This window comes from Syngnathoides biaculeatus, chromosome 23 (assembly GCF_019802595.1).
Source record: "Syngnathoides biaculeatus isolate LvHL_M chromosome 23, ASM1980259v1, whole genome shotgun sequence".
NCBI lineage: Eukaryota > Metazoa > Chordata > Actinopteri > Syngnathiformes > Syngnathidae > Syngnathoides > Syngnathoides biaculeatus.
In genome coordinates, this window is record NC_084662.1 from 13,248,697 (window position 1) to 13,264,001 (window position 15,305).

General features: G+C 41.5%; 1 protein-coding gene across 1 annotated transcript in view; it reads left to right on the forward strand.

Annotated features, from left to right (window-relative positions):
• The first annotated feature begins 1,675 nt into the window (after positions 1 to 1,675).
• Positions 1,676 to 15,305, forward strand: part of grik2 (glutamate receptor, ionotropic, kainate 2) — a 99,927-nt gene continuing 86,297 nt past the window's right edge. Inside the window, exon 1 of the mRNA XM_061812782.1 lies at positions 1,676 to 1,967. Within this exon, the coding sequence (XP_061668766.1) occupies positions 1,844 to 1,967 (124 nt within the window). The 5' untranslated portion in view covers positions 1,676 to 1,843. The remainder of the gene's footprint in view (positions 1,968 to 15,305) is intronic.

A 15,305-nucleotide genomic window follows, 5' to 3' on the forward strand; every position in this document is an offset into this window, starting at 1 on the left:
GGATGGAAGTCATCATTCGTCTTCCTCCAAACACGGTTAGTGGAATTATGACCTAAAAGTTCCATTTTGGTCTGATCTGACCACAAAACTTTCTCCCATGACTCCTCTGTATCATCCAAATGGTCACTGGCACATTTAGGACGGGCCTTGACATGTGCTGGTTTAAGCAGGGGAACCTTCCGGGCCATGCGTGATTTCAAACCATGACATCTTAGTGTATTCCAGTCACAGTCACTTTGGAAACGGTGGTCCCAGCTCTTTTTAGGTCATTGACCAAGTCCTGTCGTGTAGTCCTAGGCTGATTGTTCACCTTTCTAAAGATCATTGAGACCCCACAAGGTGGTATATTCCATGGGGCTCCACTTCCATTGAGATTGACCGTCAGATTTAGCTTCCAACAGTGGACCTTTCTTCACCAAGCTGTTTGGCAATTTCTCCGTAGCCCTTTCCAGCCGTGTGGAGTTGTACAATTTTGTCTCTGGTGTCCTTGGACAGCTCCTCGGTCTTGGCCATGTTCCAAGTTTGAGTCTTACTGATTGTATGGGGTGGACAGGTGTTTTTATGCAGCTAAGGACCTCACACAGGTAGATTTGATTCAGGATAACACATGGAGTGAACGTGGACTTTTAAAGGCGGACTAACAGGTCTTTGAGGGTCAGAATTCTAGCTGATAGACAGGTGTTCAAATACTTATTTGCTGCTGTATCACACAAATGAAACTTTAAATATATGATACATTGTGATTTCTAGATTTTTCTTTTTAGATTACCTCTCTCACGTGGACATGCACCTACGATGAAAATTTCAGACCCCTCCATGATTTATAATTGGGGAGCACTTGCAATATAGCAGCGTGTTCAAATACTTATTTTCTTCACTGTATATAATATATGTACATATGTAACACCAGTCACATATTGAACATTTAACTACAAGGGGGGCACGTAGTCGTACCGCGCTTTGGGATCGCTGTTTGCACTTGTTCACCTGAGAGTGGCAGGTGAGCAGTGGCAGGTCAGCTGACACGCCAGAAAATGCAAACTCAAGACCCGAGTGGAGATTTGAACCGTGAACTTCTGAACTTTTGGGGGCAGACGTTGCATTTGTATTTATTTCAAAAGGTCGCTCAAAGATGATCAAGCATTTCCCAGCGCATCTCCATCGCTCGCCACCCTCTCTCTCTCTCTCTCTCTCTCTCCTCTCTCTCTCTCTCTCTCTCTCCTCTCTCTCTCTCGCTCTCTCCCTTCCTCTCTCCCTCCACTAACCTTGGCACCACGTCACAGGCTGCGCAGCAGTGCAGTAGAACGCCAGTGCATGCAACCCACAGTGCCTGCCTCATCGGAGGAGAGGGGGGGCTGCACATCGCTGCCGCGTCCTCTGCTCGGCGCTCGTCATCCCCGCTCCCGCACCTCCTCGTCTCTGCAAGCCGGTGCTCGGTCTCCCTTCTTCCACGGACACCAAGGCGCACCACCTCTCCTCGCTCGGACTCTCCCGCCCCCGACCCCCACGGTCCCCCCCCCCCCACCCCCCACTCCTCTCGACATGGATGTCCCGTCGTCCCTCGACCCTAAGGATTGTCGCGCCTTGGTGCAGTGAACAAGACGAGGACCATGCCGGGACTGCTAATGGATTTCGGGAGAGCGCGAGTGACCATGCCGTGATCTTCACACGGCCGTCTCCAGAAAAAGAAAAGATAATACTAAGAATAACAGCGCCGCGCAAATCGGAAGGAAGGGCAGCTTGAACCCATGTGCCGGAGGGATTAAAAACCACGGTGCATTTGTTTTTTTTGTTTTTTTTGTTTTTTTTGGTTGTTGTTGTTTGTTATTTTTTCGCAAACAACATGAAGATTACCTCCCGTCCGCTGATGATAAGCAGTGTCGTTTTCAGGTCCAAGCTCAGCCTCATTCCGCTTCTGCTGCTCTTTCTCGGTCACTCTCGCGGGATGCCGCACGTCCTAAGATTCGGTAAGATTCGTTTATTTTTTTTATTTATTTTTTTGGACACTTGGTTTGTAAACATAATGTATGTGCGGTGGGTGGTCCACATCATTGAAATGACATTGGGGGGTGGGGGAGCAGGGAGCGGGGGAATCGAAAAACAGATTTGTTGAGACTCCTATTTCCCCCCGCTCAGAGTTGGCAAAGCCCTGTTGCTGCTGTTTTACTTTCTATTGCAATACTCTTTTACAGTACTTATATACACAGTACGTGTGTGTGTGTGTGTGTATATGTATTTATATATAAATATATTTTAAAAAATATATATATAATACAAATATATATGTATGTATGTATGTATATATATATATATATATGTATATATATATATGTGTGTGTGTGCGTGTGTGTGTGTGTTTCAAACAGCAAACTTTTTTTAATAGTATAGTGGGTAGTGGTTGACATGTCTGTTTCGCATTTCTGAGGGACTGGGTTCGAATCCTATCATATGTTCTCGCTGCGTTTCCGTGGGTTTTTCCTCCGAGTGCTGTGGGTTTCGTCTCACTTTGCCAAAACGTGCATTTTTGCTAAATTGAAGATGCAAAATTGTGCACAGGTGTGAACGTGAGCCGTGAATGTTTGTTTGGATGTGGCCTGCAATCGACCAGCGACCGGTCCGTGATTTTTACCTTCCCTCTCAGCCAAAGTCAGCCGGGATTAACGCCGACTCGCACATAACCCTAATAATGACAAGCCGCATCTTGGGAATAAACTCATCATATTGCTATTGAAAATATTAAGAAGAAAAAAAAAGGCCACACAGGAATCCACAAAGACATCACGAGCATGTTTTGTCACCCGCTAAGTGGTCATTTCTTCATTCTGACATGCCAGCGCGTCCTCTGCAGTAAATGTTTGTGTATAAACAAGAATCCCAGGTGCGCATCTACACAATCAATGGGCTATACACACACCGCCCCCCCCACCCACCACACCATCCCCCTCCTTAACTCCACTCTACTACTTAATGTTATTGGCATCGACATCCCTTCCGAGCTAATTGGCTAAATTGGAAGGTGTTGTAAAAGTGCCACACTCAAAAGTAATCACATGGTGCATCCGTGTCGAAGAGTTATACATTTAATGCATATTAGGAGTTATGCTGTTTAGTCTCCCAGCTTCAGCATCTTTGGTCGCGCGCACTACTTGGTGGAAGGAGCTCTTTCAAAGAGTGACAGGGGTGACAGTCGGTGTCAACACGTCCTTGCGATCCCCCTTCACCCCGGGGGGGGGGGGGGGTCCTATTTGAAAGTCAGGTGACGTCTGCGCCGGCCCCGGCGCTATGACAACGAGCTGTGTTTGACTCCCGAGTGCACCCTCGGCCTGATGAGCGACTTCCAAGTATTGCGTCCTGCGAGGACAGAGGTCGGTGTGTCTGCTGCGCTGTAATTCCCCGACGCTGCGGGGAACATCTCGGGAAAAAAAAAATTTCCATAAATTTATGATTGTCTGTGGCAGCAAGCACATTTAAAAAAAAAAAATGAAAATCAGAGTTCGACCACGCAATCTGCCTTTACAAAAATGTAACATTTGCTCATATCGTTGGTGACAAATCAAAAACCATGTGAAATGTTTACATTTTATTCACATATTAATCAAGATTCTTGTTAAATTGTGTAACATGAAATATGAATACATAAATATATATTCTATAATTATATATATAAATAGTGAAAATTATAAATGTTTAAAATTGAAATTAAATTATGATATATTTACATATATATTCTATAATTATATATATAAATATTATAAATTATAAGTAAATATTTAAAATAATTTAAATTAAATTGTGATATACATATAATAAATTAGAAATAAATGTTCAAAATAATTTAAATTAAATTATGATTATATATATATATATATTATATATATATATATATATATATATATTGTTATTGTGGTTGAGTTTGATTTCATTAACTTGATAAAAAAAAAAAGAATGATTATTTACCGACTACATAAAATGTAGTTCTATCCGTGCCAACGACGTATAGTGACGGACGGAACCACTGTTTTTGTCCCCGAGGTGCAGAAAGCAATTACCCTTGGCAGGCACCTGTTGCCATTCATACCATACGGTAATAGCTTTGTTTTCAATTAAGCGGGGCCAGATTTTTCACTCAGTAAGTCCATTTGTGAGTAAATTGAGATGAGCTCATGATTGAATCTCATCTTGGGCCTTCTTCCTGTGGAATTTACCTTTCTCGAGTGCTTGCGTGGGGTCCCCCAGGTTCCAAAGACACGCACTAATTGAAATCCATGAGGTGTGGTTTCGTTTTTTTCGTGCGCTGTGATTGGATGACGACTCGTAAAGGGTCCACCCAGCCTCCCACTCAAAGTCAGTAGGGATAGGCTGCAGTCCACAGCTGAACTGCAACCTTAATGAGGACAAGCAGTATAGAATATAGATAAATTTCCATATCACTTAAGTCCAATTAAAAACATATGTCTCCGAAATTGCTATTTTTTTCCCACATGTTGATTGGGAGTGTTTATTTACTCACCTGAAGACATTTATTTTTTCAGATGCTATTTAAATTAAATATTTTAAAGCCACTTCTAACTATGACATCTTTCTGACTGTGTTGTAATCACTGAACTTTTTTTTTTTTTTTTTAGCACAAAAGGAACAGCAAAACATGTAGATAGTAATACAATATTCACAGGTGTATATTTATTCTCTGTGAAATACAATGACTGCATTTAAGTATCACGTGAATCACTTACGGGAATTGTGGAACTAATTTGTTTGTATCTTCTGCAGTGCAACATGTATTATGCATTTCAATATTTCATATGACAGTATGTATCGAACACATTCCTTCTCTCTCCAGGATGGTGTGATCTCAGTTCCAAAGTTTTTTTTTTTTTTTTTGCTTTTTAGCTTTTCGTAGCTAAATGTCAGCTTTACAGATGCCTGCTCTGCATATAGAGTATAGATATTTGTAAAGTACAGTGGCAATTTTATATTTCACAATTGATACAAGCTCAGCATTGCATTTTTAAAGGCAGCCGTGTAAAATGCAGTTCTGCCGGTGAAAATGGGCTTATTAGCGTGTCCAGGTGTACCTAATGTTGTGACCGGCGTGTGTAATTACAACAGATAAGATCGACTCCGGCTTTTGTCGCCCTCCGCATTTTGATTAGCTGCATGTGGGCCGTGTGCAGGCCGCATCAGACAGACATCAGAGTCAATATTCACGGCAGATAAGAGGTGATTCGTGTCACCAAGACATTTTGCTGCAGGATAAATCTGATAATGGTTTCCCTCCACAGCCCTCTTCTGGTGCCAGACCGTAAAACCTTCTAAAAAAAAATGTCAGTCTGACGCCTGTGAGACGGTTTATTTATTTATTTATTTTTCTCTCCAGCACCCTGGACAGAGACTTTGCCTCTTGTCACCGGGGCAATAAAGCTGCTGGAGAACATTCTTATTTGCTGAGTTTCACGTCTTTGCAGTCTTAGCTGTTTTTCGGGGACTCCTTGAAATACTGACGCGGGACATTCGGAAGGCATGTTCTTTCGTAACTTTGTTTCAAAGCATTGAAATTGTTCAGGAAATTAATTTTTTTCTTGATTTGCGCACGTAGTGGTGACCGCAAGGCAGCTCATTTCACAACAAGCATCAATTTGATGTTGAGCAATTCATCAGAAAAGTACTTCAAGCTGTTAAATGCCACAACTAGTTCAAGTTGATTTTCAAACTAAACATAAAACAAAGGCACCATATTATTATATTGGTATTGCACCTCTTAAAGCGATTATTACCTTAAGTGATTATTACTATTTAGTATTACAACGATATCCTTATACTAACCACACATTACTTTGCTTTTGAGTCAGCTAGCTTGAATGCTAATACGCTGTAGGAAGCGCCACTGACAGCTGCCATTTTTATGGCTGTGAAGTAAGCAATTGACATTTCTTTTTGGCACAAATGGAACAGCAACACATGTAGACAGTAATACAACAATATTCAGAGGCATATATTCTTCATCTTCTGCGACTGCATTTAATTATCTCGTGAATCACTTACAGGAATTGTGGAAGTAATTTGTTTGTCCTCATGACTGTATTATATAATACATACTGTGTATCCACATGAAAGTATAATATTATAGAAAAATGATTTTAAATACAACTGTTTTGAGTGATAAGGATAATCACTGATCCACTAAATTTGTATCTGAAGGCAGCGCTGTACATGATCAGGATGATAATAGCAATTATCTTATTTCAGAATTACATTTAAAAATTCAACACAAATCACAGGCTGGTGGCCAATTTCACATTTTTGGGGGGATTTCTGAAAAGGATTTCCCATTTCTCGGGAAAGAAAAAAAAATCACGTTGGGGCTTTCATACATTTGTGAGAACAAGATAGCCATTTTGAATATTGTTTTGATTCAGCGTCTGCTTTCTGTTGTATATCGTTCTTCCATTTTCACATTCTTCTCAACACCCCATGTTGTCCTCTTTTGGAAAAAATGTTACACACACAAAAAAAGCCCGAAACTAGGCTAGATCCACATTGTGACCTTGAACAAAATAAGCGGTATAGAAAACGGGTAATAATCAAGCCTTGATACGGCTCCGAGGATTTCCAATTATACGCATTTTTCCCCCTGCTTATACTGCATGACTCAATTCTGAACAACATTTTGGATTACAAAAACAAAAAACAAACCCAAAAAAAACACTGAATTGAAATTTTTTTTAAACATCCATTTTGGGCAGGGGAAGGCAATTAATTTTCCAAAGGGGTCATGTGATAAAACTCGCGGTTGTTGAGCGCCACACTACCCTGACCTCAATTGTGTTCCACATGAATTTCCATATAAATATGGAACATATACACAGTACATATATTTATACATTACATTTCCATAGAAATGTTCCATATAAATCAGTAACTCGTGCTGTTGAAATAAACTGCTACTTGTGTACTACATTTCCACAAAATTCTAAGTAGTACAAAATCAAATACTGTATATTGCAAGCATTTATATTTGACAATCATCCCTGGCAGTCACGACAAATACAAGTAGAAGTGTTTATTATTGCTTATATAAATAGTTTAGACCAATAATACATGACAAGCTATGATTCCAAAACTATTTATTATCATTTAAAATTCACCATTCAACATTACCCTTAAAAGTAAGCGTCTCCCAGACTATTTGAGGGGGGGAAAGCACCTGAAGTACTCATGTGCATGAAACTCACTTGTTAGTTTTTCCCTCTTCCAAAGCTAAACTCAAAAAAGCTTCACTCAATCCGAGCTGCGTCCCTTCAATAGACTTCATTTCCTTGGCACCAATATGCTCTGGTACTTTAACATTACTTTAGTCAGAATCCTAGTTATGGGAAGTAATATCCCGCACTACATAATGTCGCCAAAGTTCTAAGAGTGCAACAATTAATTGAGTAAACAAATCCATTATCATTACGTTGATAATTGATGAATCGATTAAATAATTCCTCTTAGAATGGTCATTGGTTGCAGCTTTATAAAATATTATAGAATGCTATGTTTCTCAATTTAAAAAAGAAACATGACAAATATTTATTGTTGTTTTTTGGGGGAGAGTGGGGGACGGATTCATGTAATTCCCATTCAATTCAATGGGGAAAGGTGATTTGAGATTGAAATAATTTCAGTTATCGGAACGGACTACACTCGTATCTCAAGGCACTGCGGCAGGTGCTCTTGTTAACTTGTGATGGCGACACACCAGCTCAACAAAATAAAAGCGACACGTTCACAATAAAAGCAGAACATGTTTGTCATGTGACTTTAGCTTCTTAACAACTTCTTAGGGTCAGGCAAAAATTCTGAGCGGGCAGAATTGGGCCTGTGGACCTTACCTTGCCCTGAATGGATGAAATATGCAGCGTTGGGTGAAAAAATGAATTGAATAACTCTTCTAAGAGGACATCTTAACCAGGTTGACACAAAATTTCTGCCTCAAAGACCCCCACCCACCCTCCCCCAATAAAAATAAAACATCTTACTCAAAACATTATTGTACTGCCAGAACCCGTGTTTCACCCAGACATTTAGTGCTGGCGGACCCAGTGTTGAGGTAATCATAAATTTTGTTATTTTTTTCAAAGACACTCTTAGATGTGTAAGCTCCATATACTGCACATACTGTAACACGATAAGTATGCGTAAGATGAAAGGTAGTCGCCGATATTTTGACATAAAATGGTAATCGCTAGCGTGCTAATGCTAGTCGCGATTGCTGACTGCTTTGTTTTTTGTCTCAAATTCTGTACACATTTATACCATACTTTCTGTACCAACACACGCAGTTTAAGGATTGATGTCCGTCCCTGAAAATAAAATGTATGTTTGTAGTAAAAACCAAAAAATATTACAAGTTATAATCAATTATGTGACCAATAACCAAGGGGAGAATTGATTCTGACAAGATTCAGTAGTGAAAACTGTACATTGCTAAAGGGTGAAGAACAAAAAAATGGTTTAAAATTTTGGATTCAGTGCTGTCTTTCCTTTCCTTCCGACTAGAATAGATGACAGCCACGGGTTGGGGTCATCACGTAAGGAAAAATGTAGCGCGAGTCACTGGAGCGTCATTGGTGCTTTTCCATCGCATCTTCCTGTCCTGTGGGATGTGCTGACTCAGCAGACGATCCCAGCTGCTCCTGCAGAAAGGCGTCCGAATTGAGGAGGTCAGCTCCCCGTGGGCCTGTCGCTTTCCTTCCGGTGCCCCGCTTGCGTTCCGCCAAGACAGGCGAGCCCCGCGCGGTTGCCCCGTAGTATTGTTCTCCTGTCAGACGTCCGTCCTCGCAAACGCGCGCCGGCGTGTTGTTAACATGAAACAAAGCGGTGGCCTTTTGTGGTGGTTTTTTTTATTTTTTGGGGGAGCGGTGGCCTCACCTTGTCGCGCAAAATGCTTGACGAGCTTTTACGGTCATCAGCTGAAGCTACATGCATTTTTATAGCAACTGCTGCAGCTTTTTACACGACGCAATAAAACACATTTGTGCCTTTATATCCTGCTCGCTCGTGCCTACGGAGGGCACTAAATGGGATGTTGTAGTCATGGCTACGGCAAGGACGTCTCTGAGCCCCTCAAGTAAATATTTAGCCGTTTCCTTTCCGCTTCCCGCCCAAGAGGAAGACGCTGGAATATGTCCACTTTGAATAGCGCTGCAAGAATGGAAATTAGGGAGCGCCGTCACAACCGTTGCTTATTTTGGGCTCGTAAGAGTGAAATGAGGTGGAAATGCAGCAAGGAGTGGCGCCATGCGGCATCTTACTGGTAGGCAAAAAAAAAAAGAAAGGAAAAAAGAAAGGAGCTCATTTATTCATTCACATAAGCAAATGAGTCACAGTGGAAGATGTGATCTAATTTCACTTAGAGTCATGCAAACTTGTTATTCATAAAATGCCTCTGGAAGATAAGAAAAAGACGGAAAGTCAACACTGAGATGAGATGACTTTCCTTTTATTCCGGCGACCAAAAGAGGTGCGGGGCCTGGAGGCAGACTGATAGCATCATCTTCAAACACTCGTCCAAGCACATCTCGCCTGCTGATTCCCTGCCTATGTTTATGTTTTCGCTGTGCCACCTTGTGCGGGAATTACTATATTAAACCGAAATTCCGAAATGAAATCAGGTTCTCCGGCATTGCTTCTGACAAATGCAGACCTTCCCGCTGCGAAATTCCGGCTTGGGTGTGCTGACCTCTGTTTGGAGGAGTCGCATTTTCATTTCAAAATACAGGAAACCACTGTTAATTCCAAAACCACAATAAAAGTATAGATTTAACCCTTTGCACATTTTAAACATGTAAATTAATCCTTCATTAAACCTGTCACGACCCATCGGAACGGAGGTAGGACCCAAATGCAGGAGTACACGGGAGACACAGAGGTAATTCGGGGAAAACGTTTATTAATCCAAGGTCGGGGATCGGGCAGGCAGTCAGGTATAGCAGCTGTAATCAGGACGTCGGGCGTAGAGAGCAGATCAGTGGGCAGGCAGGAGTCGGTACACGTGTGATCGATCAAGGAAGGCAGAAGCGTCAAAGGAGTCAGGCTTACGGGGTCGGCCGGAGAACAGGCGGAGGTCGGTACACACAGGAATACGATCAGAGATACGGGGATGCTGGAACGGGGCATGAACCTCAACGATCTGGCGGAGGACCAGTCGTCACCTGGTCCTATAAGTACCGGGCGTAATCAGCCGAAACAAGGTGCAGGTGTATGCCGACTAATTGGCTGGCCACACCCAGCCTGGGCAGGATGCCAGGAGCATGACAAAACCAACTGTTTAGGTATTTGAAAAAAAAAAATTACATCAGTGCGCATACACATGCCTTTAAAAAGTGGAGTGTGGTGAGGTGTTTGATGTTTGTGAGTAAAATTGAACTGCTTTCAGTCGATATGCATCACTGAGGTTGCCGACGATAAAGCAAAGTGACGCACTATATGAAAGTGGCTTGTTTCCTTTGCCTCAGTTTGAAACAGTACAGTGGAAAACCTTCAAAACCATGCCAGGTTGAGCAGAAGGTGAGATGCTAACAAACAGCGGGTCGAACCTTGGATGGCATGTGCCCTTGTGTTGACTATTATAGCGAGAATATTTTTTTCAAAAGGGTAACAAATAAAGTAAATAGAAACCATGCAGTGAAGTGGAGACTGTGGAGTGTAATTCCGAAGCGCGGCAACCAGAGTACGCTAATATTAGCATTCAGAGCGATAGCCAGACCAGAAGTGAGGTCCAGAGGCGTACTTTGTGCGCTGCTCCAATTGTGTCAGCGTTAAATAATAGAATAAAAGTAGTTGCATGCACTTCATGGAGCACTTATACAATGTACTTGTTATTTTTAGCCTTTTGACAATGTTATGGACTGTGTTCCTTTCCGTGACTGAACAAAATATCAAGTTCTGGACCTGCAGGGGCAGCAGCGTTGTGTCTGTCAGAAGTTCAAGGTTCAAGTTTTCCGGTTTTCTACCACATTCCAAAAAACATGCGCGTTGCATAGATGAATGGACTTTGCTGTTATCATAGCTTGACAGCATTTTCTCTTTTTTTTTTATTTATTTTTTTTGCCCATTAGCGGTAGTGTATGAAGTGTAGCGTATGCTCTTGGCAGACCAGGTGTGATAAATATTACAACAGCACTTTGAGTAACAAGTTAAATTTGTTTCCATGACCAAAACTGTCGCTCAGTTTACTCACAAATCAGGTCATTTTTTTTCATTGAAATGAATTGAGATTTCACTATTTTTTGTGTTTTTGATTTTGATGAATAGCTCTGTATTGTATGATACCATAATAAAAAGCTGTTTTTAGAATACGGTCATTTCTCAAAAATAATTCGCAATTTTTTCCAAAAATATTTTCAGAAAGTCAATACAACGCATAATTTTTAGGTATGGATGAAAAATAAAGAAATACAATCACATTGTATAGTCGTGTACAAGTACATAGAGTGGTAAAAAACAAAAAATGTATACATATAGATTTTGATATGATATTCAATGTCTTATGTTACACTATTATATAAATTACAGTAATCTGTGAGACCAACCTGAACTCTGACCTCCTCGTGGGGGGGGGGGCTTTGCATTTAAAAATTGTTAGCATAGCATATTTGTTGCTACTGCACCAAACATCAGAAACAACAACCCGTGAGTTTGTTTTTACTTAAACGAAGACAAAAAGTGTCGACGACAAGGAATAGTTGTGCAGCCGCTTCTAAAAGAAATGTGTCATCACTCCGGCCGATGATGCGGCCAAACCGGTAGGAAAACAACGTGAGCTGAAATTACACAGTACGATCGTAATGGCATATAAAAAAAAAAAAAAACAGGATAGCACCCACAATTGAAATTCTCGTGTTTTTTTAAGTGCCTATTACGCTAATTTGTACGTAGTTGGAGCTCTCGTTTTGCTAGCGACCTGACGCTATGAAGAGTGGCGACAGATTGTACCCGGAAGGGGGCAAGAGGCTGCACTGTTAGCACGGTGGACCATCCCCTCAAAAAACTGACAATAATGAGAATTAAAAGGGAACCAAGACTCTTGGGATTCCAAAAAATTTTCCAAACGCCATGGATGGTACAGAGGATGACATGCTGTGGGAGCAAGATGGGATCACAGTTCATGAATTCAGGAGACACCAGAACTGGACCAAGTCATCAATGATGCGTTTGACACTGATGCACCAAATATAGCTCCGATGGATATTTTTCACACTGGAGATGAGTCAGATGCTTCTTTTGAAGTCTTGGCCAAGGATGTGTAATGTAGTGGATAAACTCCACTATGTACCATTATTTCATGCAAAAAAATGTTTTCGTTAAACAGTGTTAAATAGTTTATTTGTTTAAGACGGTAATATGTGTTATCAACAGTATTAATAAAATGTTATGCCATCGTTGAGCATTTGTTTGAGTTGGTTGAGGGATTCTGTTCTGACAATTGCAAGGACCAGAAGAATCATGTTCTGCAGCCTGTCCCGAGATATTTATTACCGCCGCATCAGTATATGCACAAAGATTATTATTAATGCTGATTTTTTTAAAGCAATACAAGTACAAACAATAAAAGTACAAACTTAGCAAAACAGAAATACAGATAATTCCTAATATTTTGAGCACATGGAGAGTAGCAAATTGGTGGTGCGCATTGTACATTGGTAGAAGGGTTTTCCAGATATTTTTTTTTTTTTTTAGGTCAACTTTGGGGGTGCGCATTATACTCAAGAAATACGGTCATACTGGTCTGTTGTATATGTACCTTTAAGGGGCGTGACCTGCTGAGTGACATTAAGAGCTTCGTATTAATATTTATATATATATATATATATACATTTAATATTTTCATTTCACATTTTGAGCATATGAATAGCAGCAAAGTGGTGATGCGCATTGTACATTTGTAGAAGGGTCTTTCTGATTTTTTTAGGTCAACTTTGGGGGTGTGCATTATACTTCAGGACACATTAAACTTGAGAAATACGGTCACACTGGTCTGTTGTATGTGTACCTTTAAGGGGTGTGACCTGCTGAGTGACATTAAGAGCTTCGTATTAATATTTATATATATATATTTATATATGTATGTATTTAATATTTTCATTTAATATTTTGAGCATATGGATGGCAGCAAATTGGTGATGCGCATTGTACAATGGTAGAAGGGTTTTCCTGATTTTTTTTTTAGGTCAACTTTGGGGGTGCACATTAAACTTCAGGAAGCATATTACTCAAGAAATACGGTCATACTGGTCTGTTGTGTGTGTACCTTTAAGTGGCGTGACCTGCTGACTGACATTAAGAGCTTCATATTAATATTTATATATTTATATATGTATATGTTTAATATTTTCATTTTGTATTTTGAGCATATGTATAGCAGCAAATTGGTGATCCGCATTGTACATTGGTAGAAGGGTTTTTCAGATTTTTTTTAGGTCAACTTTGGGGGTGCGCATTATACTTCAGAGCGCATTATACTCCAGAAATTACAGTAATTCCACACAGTCATACTGGTCTGTTGTATGTGTACCTTTAAGGGGCGTGAACTGCTGAGTGAGATTAAGAGTTTCATCTAATCTGGTTGGCCTGTTATTTAAATCTGCGTGTCTGTTCCCTGTGAGTGTTCTTATATACAATATTAGTTTTTGACCGTTTGTCCCGTTCAATAACCATCCGAAGGTGCATCGACGACCACTAACGTGAACGCAGCAACGACAAACGACACGTTCGCTACGTATTTTTATTCGTGTCATTTCTAGATTCAACAGCGCTGGCTGAGCACGTCTGGGTAAAAAAAATGCAATGTGGTTACGTTAGTGAAAATGCGACAATGGCGAGCGGAGTCGTGTCCAGTTGAGTTGGTAACATGCAGCGGAAAGGGAGGGGGGTGGGCGGGCGCATTCCCTGGCCTCTGTGTGAAATTAAGGGTGTACTGAGGACACGCAAAAGGAAGAAGAAGCAAATGCAAGGGGAATAGTTGTACTTAATTAACTCAGCTATTTTTTTTTTTCTTTTGCTCTCTGCCAGGCTGAATTATAACCATGGCAGAGTTTAGGATTGCAAGAATTAGAGATAACACCCGGCGCCCCGGCCGCGGCCCCGGCCCACTGCCAGCACATTCTCCGCAAATACATTTAAAGAGGCACAAAGCCGCTTAGAATATTCATGTGTCACTCGGCCCTGCGTGGCGTAGCTTATAGAAATATGAAACCATCTTCTCTCTGCTGGCAAATGATTTCCACGGTTTAAAAATATCTACTGTGGGTTTCAAGAACAAAGAGGAGATTGCGCTGACATTAGCATGCGGCAGCGCACATGGACCTGAAGCGGCGGATATTATCTGGATGGATTTCTAAAATGTGTTTACCGTCTTTGAAGGTCTTGCCTCAAATGCTGCATTGATGACAGCTTCATGGTACCGACTTCAAAACGGGAATCGTTGCTAAGGACATTTTTATACATTGTTTATGTTCGCGAATGGCGCGCGGGCTTGGTTTTAACGGGCTAATCCAATCAAAGCCAAAGACGCACATTTTTGCTAACCTTTCACTTGAGGTGGTCGCGACTCAAACATTTCCCTGGATAATGGTGTGTGGGGAGGGGGGGGGGTGAGGGGTTATGTATGCGATTGTTCTGAGAGAGCTCCCCTCGAGAGGAGCCCCCCGCTTGCATTTCTCGCTCCCTCGCCCCGTCCGGCTCGCCGCTGACTGAAGGTCAAAGCCGAGATCACTCACATGGAAGGAAATGGAGGACACGTGGATCTGTCCGGCTCCGCGGTCCTACCCGGGGAAGATGAAGATGAGGAGAGAAATTTGATGTCATGCTGGGCTGAAAGGGGGGAGAGAGAGAGAGAGAGAAAAAAAAAGGAAGCCAGAGGAGAATGGGAGAATGTGTTTAGCGCGAGCAGACAGGAAAAAAAAAGAAGGAATAAGGATAGGTTGGTATGCTGGGGTGCAGGCGCACATTGCTGTGTTACGAGTCACAAAAATACAACTAAAATGCACAATAGGGTGCCTGGGAAAAAAAAAACGTCAACAAAGCAAATAATTGCAGGTTCCCTTTTTCGCACCGAGCTTATGTGTATATGAATATGGATGCAGATGACCATCCGAGGTGCCGGAAACGGTGCAATTAAACCTCCTCCGGCGCTCACCTCGAAAGTCGAGCAACAGTCCAGAGGGGAGCGCGAGCGAATTGCTGATTTGTTTTCCGTTCAAGACCTTTTTTCGCCTTGGCAGAGCTCCTTTTATGTTGCCAATCTTGTACCCCCCCCCCCT